Raw genomic sequence first — 16,786 nt, 5'->3', positions numbered from 1 at the left:
CACTAGAGCAGTGACATGGTAGTGGCCACCCCTGGCAGGGAGGGTGGAGGGAACGCTGTCACTCCCACTGCTCAGATGAGCACCCAGGCAGGGTCCATTAGAGTCCCCAAGGTCACCTTCAGGACATGCTGGAACCAGCTCAGAACCCAGACAGGAACCCCAGGGCACAGCGGCTTCACAATTCAGGAAGCACCTCAGGGTGTGTGGGCCATGGGTGGGGGGGTGGGGTCTGGGTCTGTCTCCCAGTCTCCCTGTCTCCCTGGGGCCCTGGGTCAAGGGTGCTGCTCCGGGGTCTGTTTGAATTCCTTAAGGAGAGGCAGCTCCCGATCTGAGACTGAATGAAGGGGCTCGGAGGAGACGGGCATCTTGCTCCAGCCGCCCCTTGTCCCAGTGGCCTGGGATTCTGGGGACCTCCTGGAGATGGTCTGTCCTGAAGGCCCAGGTGTCTGACTCTGCATAATCCTCAAGACAGAACGCAACCCCCCAGGGCTGGAGCTCAGGCAGGCGCTGCTTGGGGCTTCCCCCTCTACGGTGGCCTTGTGAGCGTGTGCAGATGCCCTCTGTCCCCAGCCAGGCCGTCTCTGATGGACTCCTGAGACCAGGGCTGGCCACATTCTGTTTTGTTGGTGTGTCCATGAGGTGGCAGAGCGGCAATGACGAGGGGGGGCTGGGGTGGACAGGATGACAGCCACCCTGCGGCATGTGGGATGGGACGGCAGGAGGCAGCGGGGTGGCAGATGGGGTGAGCGGGGTGGGGCTGAGGTGGCGGTGGAGCTCCGGGCGGGTCTGGAGGGCAGGCGCTGGGAGGTGAGAGGCCCATATTGCTGTAGGTGCTGGCGGACTCCAGCTGGGGCTCAGGGGAGGGCCAGGGCAGGCGGGTCAGGGCTGGGGGGCTGCAGGAGGGACAGCTGAGAGAGCCGGGCCAGGGGAGGAGGTGCCTCTCTGGAGCCTCACCCCCTGGGCCCCCTGGTGGCCCCAGTCTCCAGACCTGCCAGTCACCCCTGGAGTTCCTTCAAGGGAACCTGGTGGGCACCGCCTGGGACCGGTCAGAGTACCACGGAGGGTCTCACACTCCGTAGTGGGCCTTCCAGGAAGGGGTGCCCCTGCCCTCCAGCTGCAGCTCGGCCCACAGTGTCACCCACACCCCCGTGACACTGACCTTGGCGCCTGGTGAGTTCAGACCTCTTTATCCAGGGCCCTCTTAAGAGGGGCTCACCAGCGGGCTCACACCTGGGGAGGGCCCTGGCGACGCCCACAGTTGCACAGCCAGTGCCCTTGGAGGCAGCACTACTACTGCTGCTCCTCGCAGCCACAGAAACAGCTGACTGTGGGGCGCACGAGGCCATCCTGGTGGGGACAAGGGTGGAGACACCCAGGAGGCCGGGCTCTGCCCTGCGGGGGCGGGACTCCTATCGTCCTTCTTGAGGTTTGGCCCTGCATCCAGAGGGCAGACCTGGCAGGGCTGATAGACTGGGCACCCGGGCCCCACGTGGCCCCAGGCCAGCTGCCCACCCTGTGCACCCTGCTCAGACTTGCTGGTCCTGGCCAACCCAACGGAGCTTGCTCTGGACTTCCTCTCCTTGGCCAGCATCCTTCCTCTAACCCCAGGGCTGCCCTGAGCCTCAGCTCCGCCTCCTGTTCCTCCCTTTCTTTGGGGCCCTGCCCAGCTCCACCTCCAGGCCACCTTCCCTGGAGGCCTCACCTCATAGCTCCACATCCTGTGTCTCTGGGGACTGAGCACACCAAGGGAAGGGGCTCAGCCCCTCCGGGGACACTGTGATGTGGGGAAAGGTTGCCGGCTCTGGGGTCAGCCTGGGCTCCCCCAAGAGACCAGCAGTTCCCTAAACCGAAGCTCAGTGTTCACAGCGGCAGATTCTCCCAGGACTGCCAAGGCCAAGCTGGCACACCCCATGGGCCAGGCTCCCTCCCGAAGCCCATGGCCACGTGTCCAGTGCCACAGTTTCTGTGCATCCACTTCATTTTTTTCTTTTCTTTCCTCATCTCCTCTTCTTCCTCCTTTCCTTTGCTCTGGGAATCCAGCCCGGGGCGCTCTACACAGACCTACATCCCCAGGTCTTTAATTTTTTTAAATTTTGGGACAGGCTTGGCTAACTTGCTGAGGCTGGCTGAGCATGGTGGCCTGTAATCAGGAGGCTGAGGCAGGAGGATCATAAGTTTGAGGCCATTTTCAGCAATTTAGCAAAGCCCTAAGTGGCACCTTGTCTTCAAATTAAAAATAAAAAGGGTCAGTGGTAAAGACCCTCTGGGCTCGAGCCCTAGTACCAACAAAAAGAAAAGTTGGCCTCAGACTTGTGACACTCCTTGTTAGCACAAAACGACTGTGATGGAGGCCAACTTCACAGGCCAGCTTTCATTCAGGGACGGAGTTTCATGCAGGAACAGGGAGATGCTGGTGGACCCATTTTCCTGGTGGAAAATGAGCCACTGGACAAAGGAAGGGACGGGGCTTACATAGGTTATCCTGAGAGGTGACTTGGGAATTTGGTGTCGGTCTTGCTGGGTGAGATGGGGAGGGGTCTAGGGTCAGTGGTCAGTTTGGGGCACTCAGGAAACAGGTTGCCGAGAATTTGAAAGCTTGTTTCTACTGGGCAATGTTTTTACTTGGGTAAGAATGGAGGGTCTGGGGTCAGCGTGCAGGGATCCCTTCAGGGTCCCATTGCACGGTCACTGGGAAAAGGTCTATTTGAGGAAGGATCAGTGCGTTGGCTTCCCCTCTAGAGACTGTCCTGTCCTTGGGGGAGACTCGATGCCACCCATGTGCTGCTCTGCTCGCGTTCCCTCTTCCCAGGCTACATCATTTGGGGGTTCGTCATTTTCCATGTCTAACAGTCCCGACTCAGACTCCCAAGTGGCTGGGATTACGGGGGTGGCCGCCACGCCCAGCCTGATCTCATTTTCCTGCGGGTACTTCCCCTTGTCCCCCACTTCTTTTCTTTTGGAAAAAGAAAATACCAAACAGATGCCTGAAGGGCGGATTCTGTGGTCCCCTCCAGCGCCTTCTGGGTCAAGGGGGGTCTCATAGACAGAGAAGGCAGGAAGGTTTCTGTCCTCCCAGTGCCCCGGGTCTGCTGCGGCACGTTCCAGGGGCAGGATGGCTGGGCACAGGAGTGAGGACAGTGCCCCCGAGTCCCCGTGGCCAGCCACGCCGGTGTTCAGCCCCATCACCTGCACCGCCCCGTGTCCCCAGGGAGCTGGCTAAGCCAAGGCCTCAGGACTCAGTGCAGTGTGGACAGGGGCACCTGGGAGGGACCTTCCCTCCTGCCACTGAGTCTTGGTGACTCTGTGAGGAACCTCCCTGCCCTGGGGGACTGAGCCAAGGGTGCTCCCCCTCGCCCTGCCCTCCTGACCTGTGAGCAGGACTATTACCCCATTCCTGGAGGAGGCTGCAGCCCAGTGCAGCCACGGCCCGCTGCCCGGGGCAAAGCCTCTGAGCTGGCGCCCCAAAGCTTTCTGTAAGGGCTCGTGGGAAATCGTTCTTAACTGTAAATTGACAAATTCTAGTTGTTTGGTTTAGGGGTACAAGGTGATGTGATCCATGGTTATGATGAGGAATGACTAAATCAAGCTAGCTAACACATTTAGTTAATATCCATCACCTCAGATACTTACTTTTTCACATGAAAACATGTTGAATTTGCTTTCTTAGCAATTTTGAAATGTGTAGTACTGTACATGATTATTTACTATCTTCACCCCACCACACCATGGAATATTATCTCAAAGAAAAACCCAGCTGGGTGCGGTGGCGCACCCCTGTAATCCCAGCAGCTTGGGAGGCTGAGGCAGGAGGATTGCATGTTTGAGGCCAACTCCTAGGCTTAGTGAGATCCTGTCTCAAAATGAAATGTAAAAAGGGCTGGGGGTGTGGGTAAGTGGGTAAGGGCCCCAGGTTCAATCCCCAGTACCAAAAAGAAAGCCAGCCGCCTTGTGTCCCCCGCCTTCCCACCTCTAACTGGGCTTCATGGCCTGGGGCCATCGCTCTCCCTCCTGTAGCCTCTGGTCACACTCTTCCACTCTCCGCTGGTTTGAATCCGGTGGTTTTAGCCTCCACATGTTTGAGTGAGAGCTTGCTCCCAGTGACTGTGAAGGCTGAGGCAGAAGGTTCTCAAGCTCAAGGCCAGGCTCAGCAACTTGGAGAACGTATCTTAGAATAAAAAGGGCTGGAGATGCGGCTCAGTGGGAGCGCGCCCCTGGGTTCCATGCCCAGGACCATAAAATAAAATAAGATGAAGCGAGACCAGCTGTCCCCGAGCCTGGCCTTTCTCCTGCAGCACGTGTTCTCCAGTCCCGTTTATGTTGTCACGAGCGGCACCTTTCTTCCGAGGCTGGGTGGTGTTCCACTGTGTCTTCTCTGTGTCCCAACTTCTCTCTCTAGTCATCTGCGGGGGACACTGAGGTTGGCTCCGTCACTGGCCGTCGCGGCCATGTGGTGTTGACATAGGACTGCAGGCGTACTCAAGACTCTGACCTCAGCCTTGGGTAGAAGCCCCGGAGTGCGCTCCCTGGGTCCCGGGTGGTTCTCTTTTCAGTTTTTTGAGGTCTCTCCATACGGTTTCCCAAGATGGCGGTGCTCATCGGCATTCCCCACCAACTCCTGGGCTTCTTGCTCTGGAACCTGGACCCACCCTCTGCTTCCCCCACCCACATCCCATGGATTGGGCCAGTGGGTGGACATGCCACCTGGGCCCAGGGCCTGTCTGCTTCTCCTGCTGTTCATCTGGACAATGTGGTCCCTTGGCACACACCTGTGGTGCCCAGGTTCTGTGCTGGGCACCAGACTTGCAGAGGGGTCAGTGTGCCCCGGGGTCTGTGTCCACATGGTGAGAGTCCCTACTGCTGGTGGAGAGAATGCTTTATGCACAAATATTTCGGCAATGCTTGTTGTGAGTGCAAACTGCCCACTTTTTCCAAAGTCACAGCTGTGTCCCAAAGTCACAGCTGCTGTTGGCCATCCAGTATTTTCTCAACCAATGGCTGCTGAAACAGCAACTGCTGTCCCTTGGCACCCTGGGGGGAGTTTTGTGTGTTTTAAGCAGAACCCCCATTTTTGGAAAGGTTGGGATCTTCTGATGTAGTTCAGCTCCTCAACTTGCAGGGGGGCAGGGACTGGGGCCCAGAGAGGCCGCAGCTTTGCCCAGGACTCAGTGATAAAGTTGAAGACCCACAACCCCTGGGATCTAGTTCTCAAATCCCTGGATCTTGGGTCCTGGGCAGAAATGCTTTGGGAAACCCTGCCAATCAGCAGCCAGGTGCAGCAGTCAGGACAAACAGGAAGTGTGAGTCATCAGGAAGTGGGTCCCACGTCCTCCAAGGTCTGGCTGACCAAGCAAGTGCTGGCCTCCTCCTCCTCCTTCTCTGTCAATGGCCTGGGCCATGTGGCTTACTGACCTCTGACCTCATATGTTGGAACCACATACTTTCCTTAGACCCCAAGATTTCCAGATTACCGCCCCCACCTGCTGATGGCCAGGCTGCCTGGCCTGCTGGATTCACCAAGGTCCAGTCCTCTTCCTGCCCCCACCCCTTGGCAGGTTCCCTCTAACATGCCAGCGCTGCCCACGATCATGCCTTGGTTTTCCTTTCCTTGTGGCCTGCACCTGTCCCGTCTCTCAGAGTTTCCTTCCTGAGCCGTTTGAGATTAGTCCGCAGATAATCGTGCATCTGTTCCTGGATACTACTGTGAGTTCCTGAGAGCAAGGACGCTTTCTTACATGTACTTGGTAAAAGGCACATTGACAGGGCACTGCTATTTAACTCAAGTTCATATTTAAATTTTGCCAACTGTCCGGGTAATGTCCTTTAGCCCTTTGCCAGCCCCCGACTCCCCGCAGAATCTGACACCCCGCGGCTGCGGTGTTGCTGGGCTGTGGCGTCGAGCAGGTCAGGTGCATTGACGGCATTTTGACTCAGGATGCTTTCGATGTTGAGGGGGCTCAGGGAGGTCACAGGAACACTGTACCCTGCTTAGTAGTCTGCTCTCCTCTCCTTTGCATCTTTGCTTTTGTGATCTTGACCTCCTGTGGTCCACCCATTCCCATCCAGCTGGCTGGTCCATGTCCAGCTCTGCCGTGTCCCCGCCCTCCTGTCTAGCCCGGCTCATGCACTTCATCTGTTTCATTTTATGACTTTATTCCCTGCCCCTCGCTCCCCTTCTCGGCTTCCTTGGCCCCCAGTGACCTCCCAGTTTCCTAGAGTAGTTTAAAACCACAGTCGTGTTTAGAGAGGGTTTTAAACCCTGTGCACGAACAGCTGCCTTCAGCTGCCACTTTCAAGCCCCCTGGTGACTGACTCGCCCATCCCCTTGTGGGGGTGCAGGGCCCAGGCAACCCCAGGAGGCTGCCTCCTCCTCCTCTGCGCAGCCTGTGGCCTTATCAGAGGGTCTCGCTGCCCTAGTCGCCAGGGGAGGTGTGACTGGCTGTGTGAGCCCCTTGCCTCTCCAGGACTCAGCCTTCTCTAACCAGGGTACCGTTGTCCCCATACCCGCAGCTTGTAAGGGTGACTGCAAAGGAAGCACCTAGGAGGCTGATGGGGGATCTGCTTTTGGCCACCCACAGCCTGCTGTCCCCTGCTGTCAGCCCCGCCCACTCAGGTGGGTCTGAGTTTGGGGTGTCGGGATGAGCATAAAGGGCTCTGTAGGATCTCACACCCAAGCCCACACCTTATGGGAGAAAACTACCTGGAGGCAGGGAGGAGTCCAGGGAGCTTAGAGCTGGTGGGGCCTCAGCCTGGACCCCAGACCTCCTGCCTCCCACCTCCCCGGGGTCCCTAAGGCAGCACAGCTGTAGAATTAAGTCCGATGGGACCCCCAGAACCAGGGCTTGTGGGTCCTCCTTTGCCACTTCCTGGCTGCCCCTCTCTCTGACCCCACCCAGATTCCTCCCATTTGAAAACGAGGTCGGACACATCAGGTGAGGACTGGGTACCACTTCCCCGCTGTGTCATTCAGATACCGGTGACTGAGATCCGTGCCCAGAGTGGGAGAGCGGGGGCGGAACCTCCGCGCGCAGAGCCTGCCCACGCTCCTAGGGCGCACCTGGGGCGCCCCTGGGGCACCTAGTCCAGTGATCGCGCCCCGGAACCTCATTGGCCCGGACTGCGGCTGACTCGTCTGGGGAGGGGCAGGGCAGGGGACGTCCACACCGAGGGAGGCTCCCGCCAGAGCGCCACTTGTGGGCTCCATCCCTGACCAGCGCCCATCCCTGCTTGGACCCCGCGCGTCCCGGACCAGCGAGCCCTCCTCCCGCGCCGGGCGCCGCATCCAGTCCCCATTCGCAACCGACGCCCCTTCCTGGCGTACCTTCGGTCGCGTCCCGGGCCCCGCCAGCTATGGACTTCTTGGAGGAGGGCAGCTGGAGTCTGTCCTTCGCGGGCGCCGGCTTCCTGGGCCTCTACCACGTGGGCGTGACCCAGTGCCTGAGCCAGCGCGCCCCGCGCCTCCTCCAGGGCGCCCGCCGCTTCTATGGCTCCTCGTCCGGGGCGCTCAATGCCCTCGCCATTGTCTGCGGCAAGTCGACCGGTGCGTGCGGCCCAGGCTGCCCAGGGGGGGAGTGGGGAGGAAGGCCGCAACCCCAGCCCCATCCATCCCCAGGCGGGAGGACTCTTGATGGGGGCGGGGGAGTCCAGAGAGATCCTGCTTGGGTCTGTTTAATCTGGGGACTACATTTGCCCCTATTTGCAGAGACGGGATCCTGGGCTCAGAGACAGGAAGACTTCCCCAGGTCATTTGGGGACAATAGGCAGATGGAGCGTTTGAATCCAGAGCTTGGCATAGGAATTCTGCAGAGGGGCGGGCCCTCCTCTCTGGTGGAGCCCCAGCAGGGGGATTGGCCGCGGGGGAGTGCGGCTGTCCCCTCTCCAGGGCTCAGGACTCCTCTCCCTTCCTCCCTGAAGACTTCTGCTGCTCCCACCTCCTGGACTTGGTCAAGCATGTGGAGGGGCTGAGCCTGGGCATCTTCCACCCTGCCTATGCACCCATCGAACACATCAAGCAGCAGCTGCAGGATAAACTGCCAGAGAACAGCCACATCCTGGCCTCCCAGCGGCTGGGCATCTCGCTGACCCGCTGGCCCGATGGCCACAACTTCATAGTCACTGACTTTGCCACCAGAGATGAGCTCATTCAGGTGGGCAGGTCCAGGGACCCGGCCGGGGTTTGGAGGCAAGCGGGTAGAACAGAGTGACTCTGAGATGCTTCCCAGGGGCAGAGGCAGGTGTGGGAGCCTGCGGGTGTCCAGGAGAGGAAAAGGAGGCTGCAAAGTCTGTTTCTAAATGCAGAGTCGGGGCAGAGTGGATGACAGGGGTGTGTGCTTGCTGGGGAGGCTCCCTGGGCTGCCCTCAGAGGACCAGGCTGGGGAGGGGACAGAGTCCAGGCTTCTTCAGTCAGGGGCTGCTCTTTCTGCCCAGCCCCACCCACCCATCCTCCAGGTGCATTCCCCTGCCGCAGTGCTGGATCGAACCAGGGCTTCCCACACACTAGACAGGTGTTGTGCCACTGAGCTGGAGCCCCAGGCACTTTTGGAGTCAGTGAGCAAGGCTTTATTGAGCATCTCTTCTGCACCAGGTCCAGCCCTTGGCATTGTGATTACTAGGGAAAAAATCCTTGTCCCCCTGAGGCTAATGTGGATTGGACAAGTTAGGAAAGGGGCCAGTACTGGAACAGAGCAGGAGGAAGACACAGGGAAGACCCGCAGGGAGAGGCCCTCAGGCATGGCTGTGGGGTGGTAGGGAGGGCTGAGTGGGGCTGGACCCTGGGGGAGCGCAGACAGGTCGGGGGACAGGTCTCCTGTGAGGCAGCGGCTGAGGCGGGGAGTCCTGCCCACCCCTCCGCTGCAGCTGTGCCCATCTTTCCCATCATGGGCTTTGTCTGCCACCCACCCTGGGTCCCCACATAGGGTGCTTCATCTTGGTGCTCCCCGTCCCCAGCATGGGGACCATCTCAGTTCTGAGATGGCCAAGTCATAGGTGTCTGATATTAGCAAGCCGAGGGAGGGACCAGTCACTTGCTGCAGGCTCAGGTCCCTCGGTTCCTGAGGAAGCCAGCTGGGGACCCCATAGTGTGTCCCAGCCTCCTCTCCTAGGTGGTGCAGAGTACAGACTTGGCACATCATAGGTGCTCAGCAGACGTCACTGTTGTCACCATAGTTAATCTACAGAAAGGGGGCTCTCGCCTGCCTTCCAGCTGGTCAGGCCAGGACGGGCTCTGCACCTCCCAGAGAGGGTGGGGGGTTTCCCTCTCAGGCAGGGTCTATGTTCCTCGTGAGTGGAAGCACCAGTCAGTGGTGCCCAACCAGAGTGGGTTTGCCCAGCTTATCGCCGTCGCCACACGTCCTGCAGTGCACAGACATTTCCACCTCCCCGTGACAATGCAGCAGTCTCTGCCGAGAGGAGTTTGGTCTCTGTAGGCAGCTCCTTTCCAGGAGAGAGTAGATGGTGTTTTCCTGGTGGGTGCGTGCACAGGACCTTGTTGCAGGTGCACCTGTTGATCAATGCCCAGGGGACAGTCTGTGGGACTGTCCAGGGGGACATTCCTTCAGGGCGGGTGAGGACGTGGCCTTGGTGCCGCTGCTTGTCTTTGCGGCTGGGGTGGGGTCCCAGCAGCAGCCATGGTGGGCAGAGGTTCCCCCAGCAGAAAGGAGGGGGACTCTTCCCTCCTTCTTCCCTTGAGGGCTTGGTGGCCCCTCCGCACCTGCACACAGGACAGGAGTCACCTCCTCTGTTCCGGAGGTTCCTGCCCAGGAGCGAGAAGTCACATTCCTGTGGCTCTTGTCCCCAGGCCGTGGTCTGCACCTTGTACTTCCCCTTCTACTGTGGGACAATCCCCCCCGACTTCAGAGGGCAGGTGAGTGCCCCTTGAGGGTTAGTGTCCACAGCTCTGGGCAGCTGGGTACACGCCCCGCTCTTTCTCCTTGAGCCCCTGCTGCGTGCCCAGCCCTCCCCAGTGCTGGGCCTGCGGGAGCAGGAGGGTCACTTGCTGCAGGTTCTTGGGTGTGGGAGGAGGGCGGGCGTCCTGAGAGGGCAGCACAGCCACCTGCCCACCCGAACTGCAGCGCTACATCGATGGGGCTCTGAGCAACAATCTGCCCTTCGCGGACTGCCCTTCCACCATCACCGTGTCCCCCTTCCATGGGACAGTGGACATCTGTCCCCGGAGCACTTCGGCCAGCCTGCACGAGCTGAATGCTTTCAATGCCAGCTTCCAAATCTCCACCAAGAACTTCTTCCTGGGGTTCATATCACTCATACCCCCCAAACCTGAGGTAGGACTGGGTCCCCCAGGGTGGTGGCCGAGGCCCGGTGCCTCAGACTCTGTGCCACGTCCCCTCCACACCTCTCAGGGCAGGTTGCAGCACATGCCCCATCTCACACCAAGCCCCCGCCCAAAGTCGGGGTTCGCACCCTTCCTTCCCGCCCTAGGGGCTGTTGAGTTAGGATGGGGCCCAGGCTGGGTGAGTGCACAGTGCTGCTGAGCTGGTTTGCAGAGGGGCCTTGGCCTGTGTTCCCCGGGGCCAGGTGCTGTGAGCAGGTGCTGCTGTCATTCCCACTTCTCAGAGGACACAAAGGCTCAGACACCGTAAGCAACTTGCTCAAAGTCACACAGCTAAGATTTAGACTCTCAGCCAGTCTGGACTCATGTCTCCACGGCTGCCCTGGACTCTGCCCGTATTGGCCATCTGTCCTATAGGGAAGCACAACAAAGTGGACAACCAACCTACATTTCCTGCTTTTCACCCTTGCATTTTCTGGGAAATGAATAATTTGACAACAAACAGTTGACCCTTGCAACAAGCTCCTCCCCCGGCCATGCCCGGCTCGCCCACTCTCCTGCTGCCACAGCCTCCATGATTTGTGCAACAAGGTCATGTCCATTTGCTGTGTCCTCCGGCTGGGTGCCGTGGTGCTCATTTGTACTCCCAGCAACTGGGGAGGCTGAGGCAGGAGGACCACAGGTTCAAGTTCAAGGTCAGCCTAGACGACTTAAAAGATAAAAACATCTGGGGAGGTAGCTGTCCTATCCCCAGAACTAAGCAAACAAATAAAACAAAAAGCAAAGATAAACAAAACTCCCTCACGAGGTCCTTTCCACACCACTGAGTGGGCAGAAACTCGGCTCCCGAGTACAGACAAGGAAACAGAGGCTCTCACAGAGACGGCACTGGTCCAAGGTCACACAGCAAGCAGGGAGCAGGCAGGCTCCATCGCAACCTGCAGGTCCGTCTCCTTGCCCGTGGCACTCTGAGCCGGCCAGTGTGGGCCCTGGTTCCTCTGCCCACTCAGACTAGTCTGGAAATGAACATCAAAGGGCCGAAGGGAAGGGCTCTCTGCTGACCTACGAGAGTCAGGCCTCGCTCCCCCCTCTTCCAGGGGAGGGCCCTGAGGCCCAGGGGCAGGCTGGGGCAAGGACTGGCAGCTGAGAGTCCCCCAAGGAGAACAGGATGTGGGGCCAGGGGCAGGGGGACTGAGCAGACCTGTTCTGCCTTCAGCCCTATCTGCCTCCCTACCTGGTACCAGGGTCCGCCAGGGTCCCCCAGTCCCTCAGGGTCCCCAGGGTCCCTGTGCCCTGCCCAGGGTTTGCTTGGGGAGGGTGGGCAGGACGGAGACCACCCATTGAGCTCCAGTCTCCAGTCTGGGATGGGCTGTCCGGAGTGAGCCCAGGCCTGGCCCACTTGCCCTGCCCTGTGTGTCGCAGGTGGTGGCCGACAGCTGCAGACAAGGGTACCTGGACGCCTTGAGGTTCCTGGAGGCACGTGGTGAGTGGCAGGGGATGGTGGTGGGCATCGTGTCCCCCAGGTGCCCGGCAGACCCTGCCTTCCAGGCCTCTGAGCCACGAGGGACCTGGGCTCTGTCATCCTCTCTCAGCGACACCTGGGGACCAGAGAGGAATCACGCAGGTCCCTGGGGCAGGGTGATAGCAACGGGGGCAGAGAGACACCCCAGGGAGGGGGTGCGGTGGCAGAGGGAGGGAAGCTCCAGGCTGTGGGAACCCAGGGGAGACGTGGACTCCGCCTGGGATGGAGAGGGTGGTGCGCTCGGACCGACCGCAGGCAGGGAAAGGTCTCCTGGGCCAGAGAGCTTGGGTGTCACCCCGGCAGGTCCTCGAGGCCCATGCTGCGCCCCACACGGAGGGGAAGGGGAGCACAGCCTGTTCTCAGAACCACTCTATCACCCGACCGTCTTCGCTTCACTGTCACAGGGAGGGAAACTGAGGCACGGAGGGGCTGGGTCACGCAGCTTGCAGGCGGTGGAGCCAGAGTTTGACCTGAGTCGTGTCTTCAGGGTCCAGGCTCTGGAGAGCCACTGGAGAGGGCAAACAGCGGAGCAGCGGGGAGCGGAGGGGACTGCTCCCCCAGCTGGGTGTGCGTGGGGGCGACTTGTCTGTCCTCTTTCTTCCCCTGGCCAGGACTCACCAAGGAGCCCGTGCTGTGGACGTTGGTCTCTAGGGACCCCCCAGCACCCCCGGCGAGGACCCCGGATGATGGCGCGTCTTTCAACTGCCATGTGCCCAACGTGTTGGTCAAGGACGTGCCCAGCTTGGAGCAGCTCTCGCCAGAACTGGAGGCTGGTACTGCCCCTTCCTGCCCGGGGGTTGGGGCCAGGGACTCTGCCATGAAGAAGTGTGATCCACAGGGGTCAACACTCATTTAATGAGCACCTGCTAAGTGCCAGGTGTGCAGAGGGCCTTTTACTGGCTGCGTCACTCATTCCTCCACAAACCCCCGCCCCGCCCCGGCTTCCACATCATTCTTACCCCATTTCTCTGATGAGGAAACTGAAGCTCAGGGACAGGGACCGGGCCAGGTCACAGCGGCTGCAGGTGAATTCAAATTCAGGTCTGTGCTTAAGAAAGGGCAGGGCAGCGGGTATGAGAGACACTGGGCTCCATGAGGAAGCCGGCTTTTGTGCCTCTCCTGGCCACCCTGGGGGTGGTGGGCAGCGAGGGAGGCACCTGTCGGGTGACACAGCCAGCCCCTGGCAGGGGGAGGCTCTGCTCTGAGCCTTTTAGTCCCACCTTTGGTTTAACTAAGCGTCTCAATCTCAGCAACGGGAAGGGACAAAGCCCGTAGGCACAGATGGTGAGGGTGATCGGAGATTCCAAAGGTGCGAGCAGCAGATACCCAGGAGGGTCAGGGAGGCCTGGGAGGCCCACGGGGCACCAGCACAGTGGTTGGGGGGCAGCTGAGATAAGGGGCGGCTGCCCAGTTGTGGAGGAGAGGGCTGGGAGCTGGGAGGAGAGGTGGTGGTCCAGGCCTGGGCAGGGACAGGATGCCGGGGAGGAGGTGCCTCTTCCTGGTTCCGGATGGTGCTGGTTCTGTGCTGAGCTCCTGAGGTCCAAGCCTGGGATCTGCAGGCCTCGCAGTGTCCCTGCAGCCACACAGGGCAGCCAGTCGAGAGGGAAATGACAGCGCAGGCCCCTGTCCACATCCCTCGATCCTCACCCACCTGCCCCGGGAGGAAGGTCCTGCCCGTGTCCTGGTTTTATCTGGGCTCAGGGAAGGAAAAGGACTCGTCCTGGGTGGAGTGGGTCTTGGGGCTGTGTTGACATGGGCTGGCCCTCGCTGGCGTGGAGGCTGCTGGTGCCCCCAGGCCCACGCTGCAGTCTGGAGGCTGGGATCTAGGCTCTGGCTCTGGTCAGTGAATAGGGGACTTAGGAAATGGTTGCTGTGTTAATATGCCATGTGCTCCTGCTCTGGAGGGGGGTGTGGTGGGGACCCAAGGGGCCACCACAGACTACCCAGAGGGCCAGGAGAGGTGTGGGGTGCTTACAAGCACCATCTGGTGATGATCCTTCGTTAAGTCACTTTTCCACTCTGAACCTCAGTCTCCTCGTCTGTGAAAGAGGCACACCATGCCCATCTCCAGGACATCAGTGAGAGGGCATGTGTGAAGGGCTTGGCACCCTGCTGGCACAGGGCTGGGCTCCAACGGTGTTGTGTCCATCTGTGCAGAAAGGGGTGGGGTGAGGCACAATCTATGACCCTCACGAGATAGAGAGGGGCTTGGGCTGCCAGCTCTCAGGGTGCCTGGGAGGGCTGGCTGGAGGTGGGCTTGCCAGCCCACGGATTCCAAACGGCCACAGCCACGAGGTGACTCTCTTGCAGCACTGAGGAAGGCTGTCAGGAGGGACCCCAGTGCCTGGGCCCGTTTCCGCCGGTCGGGGCCCGGGCAGGTGCTCACGTACCTGCTCCTGCCCTGCACACTGCCCTTTGAGTACGTGTACTTCCGCAGCAGAAGGTGAGGCCCAGCCGGCGCTGGGAGGGACTGGCTCGCAGGCAGGGTTGTGGGGAGACCAGGGTCCATGGTGGGCTGGGCACTGGCAAGTGGCCCAGGGCCTTGGTGGGCTCCTCCACAGGGGAGGACAGGTGGGAGGCGGGTAGCGGCTGGATTGGGAGCCCAGGTCAGCTCCTGGCCCTGCCCTGCACCTGGGACCTCTGGCCCCTGCTCTGCTCATTAGAGTCTCAGAGACGATGCTCTTGGGTGACTCTCAGAGCTGGTCCAGCTCAGATTAGCTGTGTGGCCTGGGTCAGCTCTCTTGACTGCTCTGGGCCACGTTAACTCTTCTCTAAAGCAAGACCTTTCCAGGGCAGTCTGGCTGTGATTCGGCCCTCGTCAGTCCTTGTGATGTGCTGAGTGACTCCTCCATTCACTCTGCCACTAGCCCTTAAGGGTCTGGGGCGAGGGGGCAGCTAGCTCCTGTGGAGCTCACCACCCACTAATTAATCATTGCTGTGCAACTTCAGCTCTTCCTGGAGAGTCCTGGGAGAGGTCTACGCTGGCTCTGAGCTGGCACAGCTCGTACTAGTAGCTATTTGGCCTGGAATGCTGCCCAGAGGAGATGACTTTGGAGCTAATCTGAAGGATGGATAAGAGTTTGCTAGGCACAGGGGAAGGGAAAAGCATGCCAGGCATAAGGGACAGCATCTGCAAAGGTCCTGGGGCAGAAGAGAGTAGGGCACATTCAAGGAGCAGAGCTGATGACCGGGTCAGCCCAAAGCCAGGAGAGCGCTTTCTACCTACAGATTCTCTTCCTGCTGAGCTGTTTCCTGAAACTACAAGTTGAAATTAAAAAATAAAATAAAATAAAATCTAACCTTTTCAGTTAAAAAAAAAGATCCATTATGTGACGCTACGGGTCTTCCCAGAGCACAGGAAATGCACCGTAGTTTTTCCCATCACCCCATGCTCCACGCGAAGTTAGTTTGCATTAACAGGGGCAGAGGCCCAGAATGAGGGAGGGGACGGTCCGGCTTCCGTTTGGTGCTGCCTCCTCTGACCGTCTGCCCCACTCCAGCCCCTGTTCAGGCCCTCCCAGGGGGTGTGGTAATAGGTGAGGACCTGGGGCCACCGGTGAGTGGGCGGAGGTGACAGGTAGAGGATGGGCTGGCTGGTCCGGTGGGGTCCAGCGGCTCTGCGCACCCTGCATCTGGTGCTGGCTGAGCCACGTCAGCAGCAAGGAGCCCCGGGCCTTGTCAGGTGACATTTCAGGAACCTGGAGAGGAGAGTGGACCAGGGCAGATGAGGAGGAGGTCAGGAGCTGCAGGCAGGCTGACTGTCCTCGTGTGACAGGGGGGTAAAGCGGCAGAGAGGTTCCCGAGCTTCTCAGGTCACGCAGCTAATGAGCAGGAGAGGTGGGCGGCCCCTGCCTGGCCTTAAAGCCCCGCCCTTCCACCTTGGGCTGTGCCCTGTGCCCTACCTGTGCCCTCACCGGTGACCTAAGGCCCGCCACCTCTGCCGCATTCAGAGCCCATGGTGGATCGTGGTGCCCTGCGGGGGCCCTGGGGCCCTGCTCTGCCCTGCAATGGTGGCCCACACCTCTGGGCTCTTCCTACCCATCTGGGTAGCCCCTTCCTGTGGGCGGGCAGCTCCCCCAGGGTCTGAGGGGAGGTAGCCTCTGGGCTGGTTGCTGGGCGAGGCTGATGCTGTCCTCCGTCCAGGCTGGTGATCTGGCTGCCGGACGCGCCCGCAGACCTGTGGTGGATGTGGGGCCTGGCGAAGAGCACGGCTCTGGAGATCCACTCCAGGACCAAGGCCCAGCTCCTCAGGCTGGTCAGGTGAGTGGGCAGAGGGCCTGGGGGCACCAGCTGCTTCCCAGGACCCTGGACAGGCAGTCCGCACCGCTGTCCTGGGCCCTTGCTGTGCTGTGAGGAGGACCTGTGTTGACCTCTCTGGGGCCAGTTCCCTGAAGGGTCCATGTGACCTGCAGGGGCAGCCACTATGCCCCATATGGGGGACAGGAGGATCCCCTGCTTTGCGATCTCGGCCAGTCCTGTGCTGTTCCAGATGTCCCCGCGAGGCCTTGTGCCAGGTTGGCCCGTGTGCCCCAGCGAGCTGCCGGCTCCTCCCTGAGCCTGCCTCCTGCTGCAGAGACCCCTGCCCCCCCCATCCGACTCCACAGTCTTTTCCTTGTTCTGGAGACCAGCGGGAGCGGCCAGCCTGGCTCACTGAGGGCCTTGGGCGGGACCCAGAAGTCAGCCTGGGCGCAGTGCCACAGGGTGCCCCAGGGGTTTCACGCTGTTCGAGTGACCCTGCCCTTCTCAACCCTCAAGCCCTGAAACTTAGAGTCGTCACCGGTTCCCTCCGCAGGCTGCCTGTCACCGTGGTCGAGGACACTGCCCCCTCCAGCCCAGGGAAGCTCCTTCCATTGCCCTGTCCACAGAGTTGTGGTCCACCCTCAGGTCTGTAGTGCAGGGCAGGGTCAGCCTGTGACGCCCCCAACGTGTCCTGCCTCGTCCGCCCCAGGATCTGCCATGCGGGTGGACCTGGGTTTGGC

The 16,786-nt window shown here is 60.3% G+C and overlaps 1 protein-coding gene across 1 annotated transcript; it reads left to right on the top strand.

Annotated features, from left to right (window-relative positions):
- Positions 1-7,347: 7,347 nt before the first annotated feature.
- Pnpla5 (patatin like domain 5, triacylglycerol lipase) lies at positions 7,348-16,568 on the top strand. Its single transcript, XM_077109280.1, has 9 exons — positions 7,348-7,537; positions 7,912-8,144; positions 9,794-9,859; positions 10,068-10,277; positions 11,708-11,768; positions 12,419-12,580; positions 14,118-14,250; positions 15,951-16,067; positions 16,220-16,568. Exons 1-9 carry the CDS (start codon positions 7,348-7,350, stop codon positions 16,566-16,568), a joined length of 1,521 nt encoding a protein of 506 aa, XP_076965395.1.
- The last annotated feature ends 218 nt before the right edge of the window (positions 16,569-16,786 follow it).

This window comes from Callospermophilus lateralis, chromosome 4, assembly GCF_048772815.1.
Source record: "Callospermophilus lateralis isolate mCalLat2 chromosome 4, mCalLat2.hap1, whole genome shotgun sequence".
Taxonomy (NCBI): domain Eukaryota; kingdom Metazoa; phylum Chordata; class Mammalia; order Rodentia; family Sciuridae; genus Callospermophilus; species Callospermophilus lateralis.
The sequence above is the reverse complement of the archived record's forward strand: the minus strand, read 5'-3'. Positions and strand labels throughout refer to the sequence as shown.

Excerpts from the sequence above, each read along its gene's own strand:
- Pnpla5 (XM_077109280.1), top strand. The coding sequence starts at position 7,348 with ATGGACTTCTTGGAGGAGGGCAGCTGGAGTCTGTCCTTCGCGGGCGCC. Across the intron at positions 10,278-11,707 it reads TCATACCCCCCAAACCTGAG|GTGGTGGCCGACAGCTGCAG; the intron begins GTAGGACTGGGT and ends TGTGTGTCGCAG. Across the intron at positions 16,068-16,219 it reads CAGCTCCTCAGGCTGGTCAG|GGGCAGCCACTATGCCCCAT; the intron begins GTGAGTGGGCAG and ends TGTGACCTGCAG.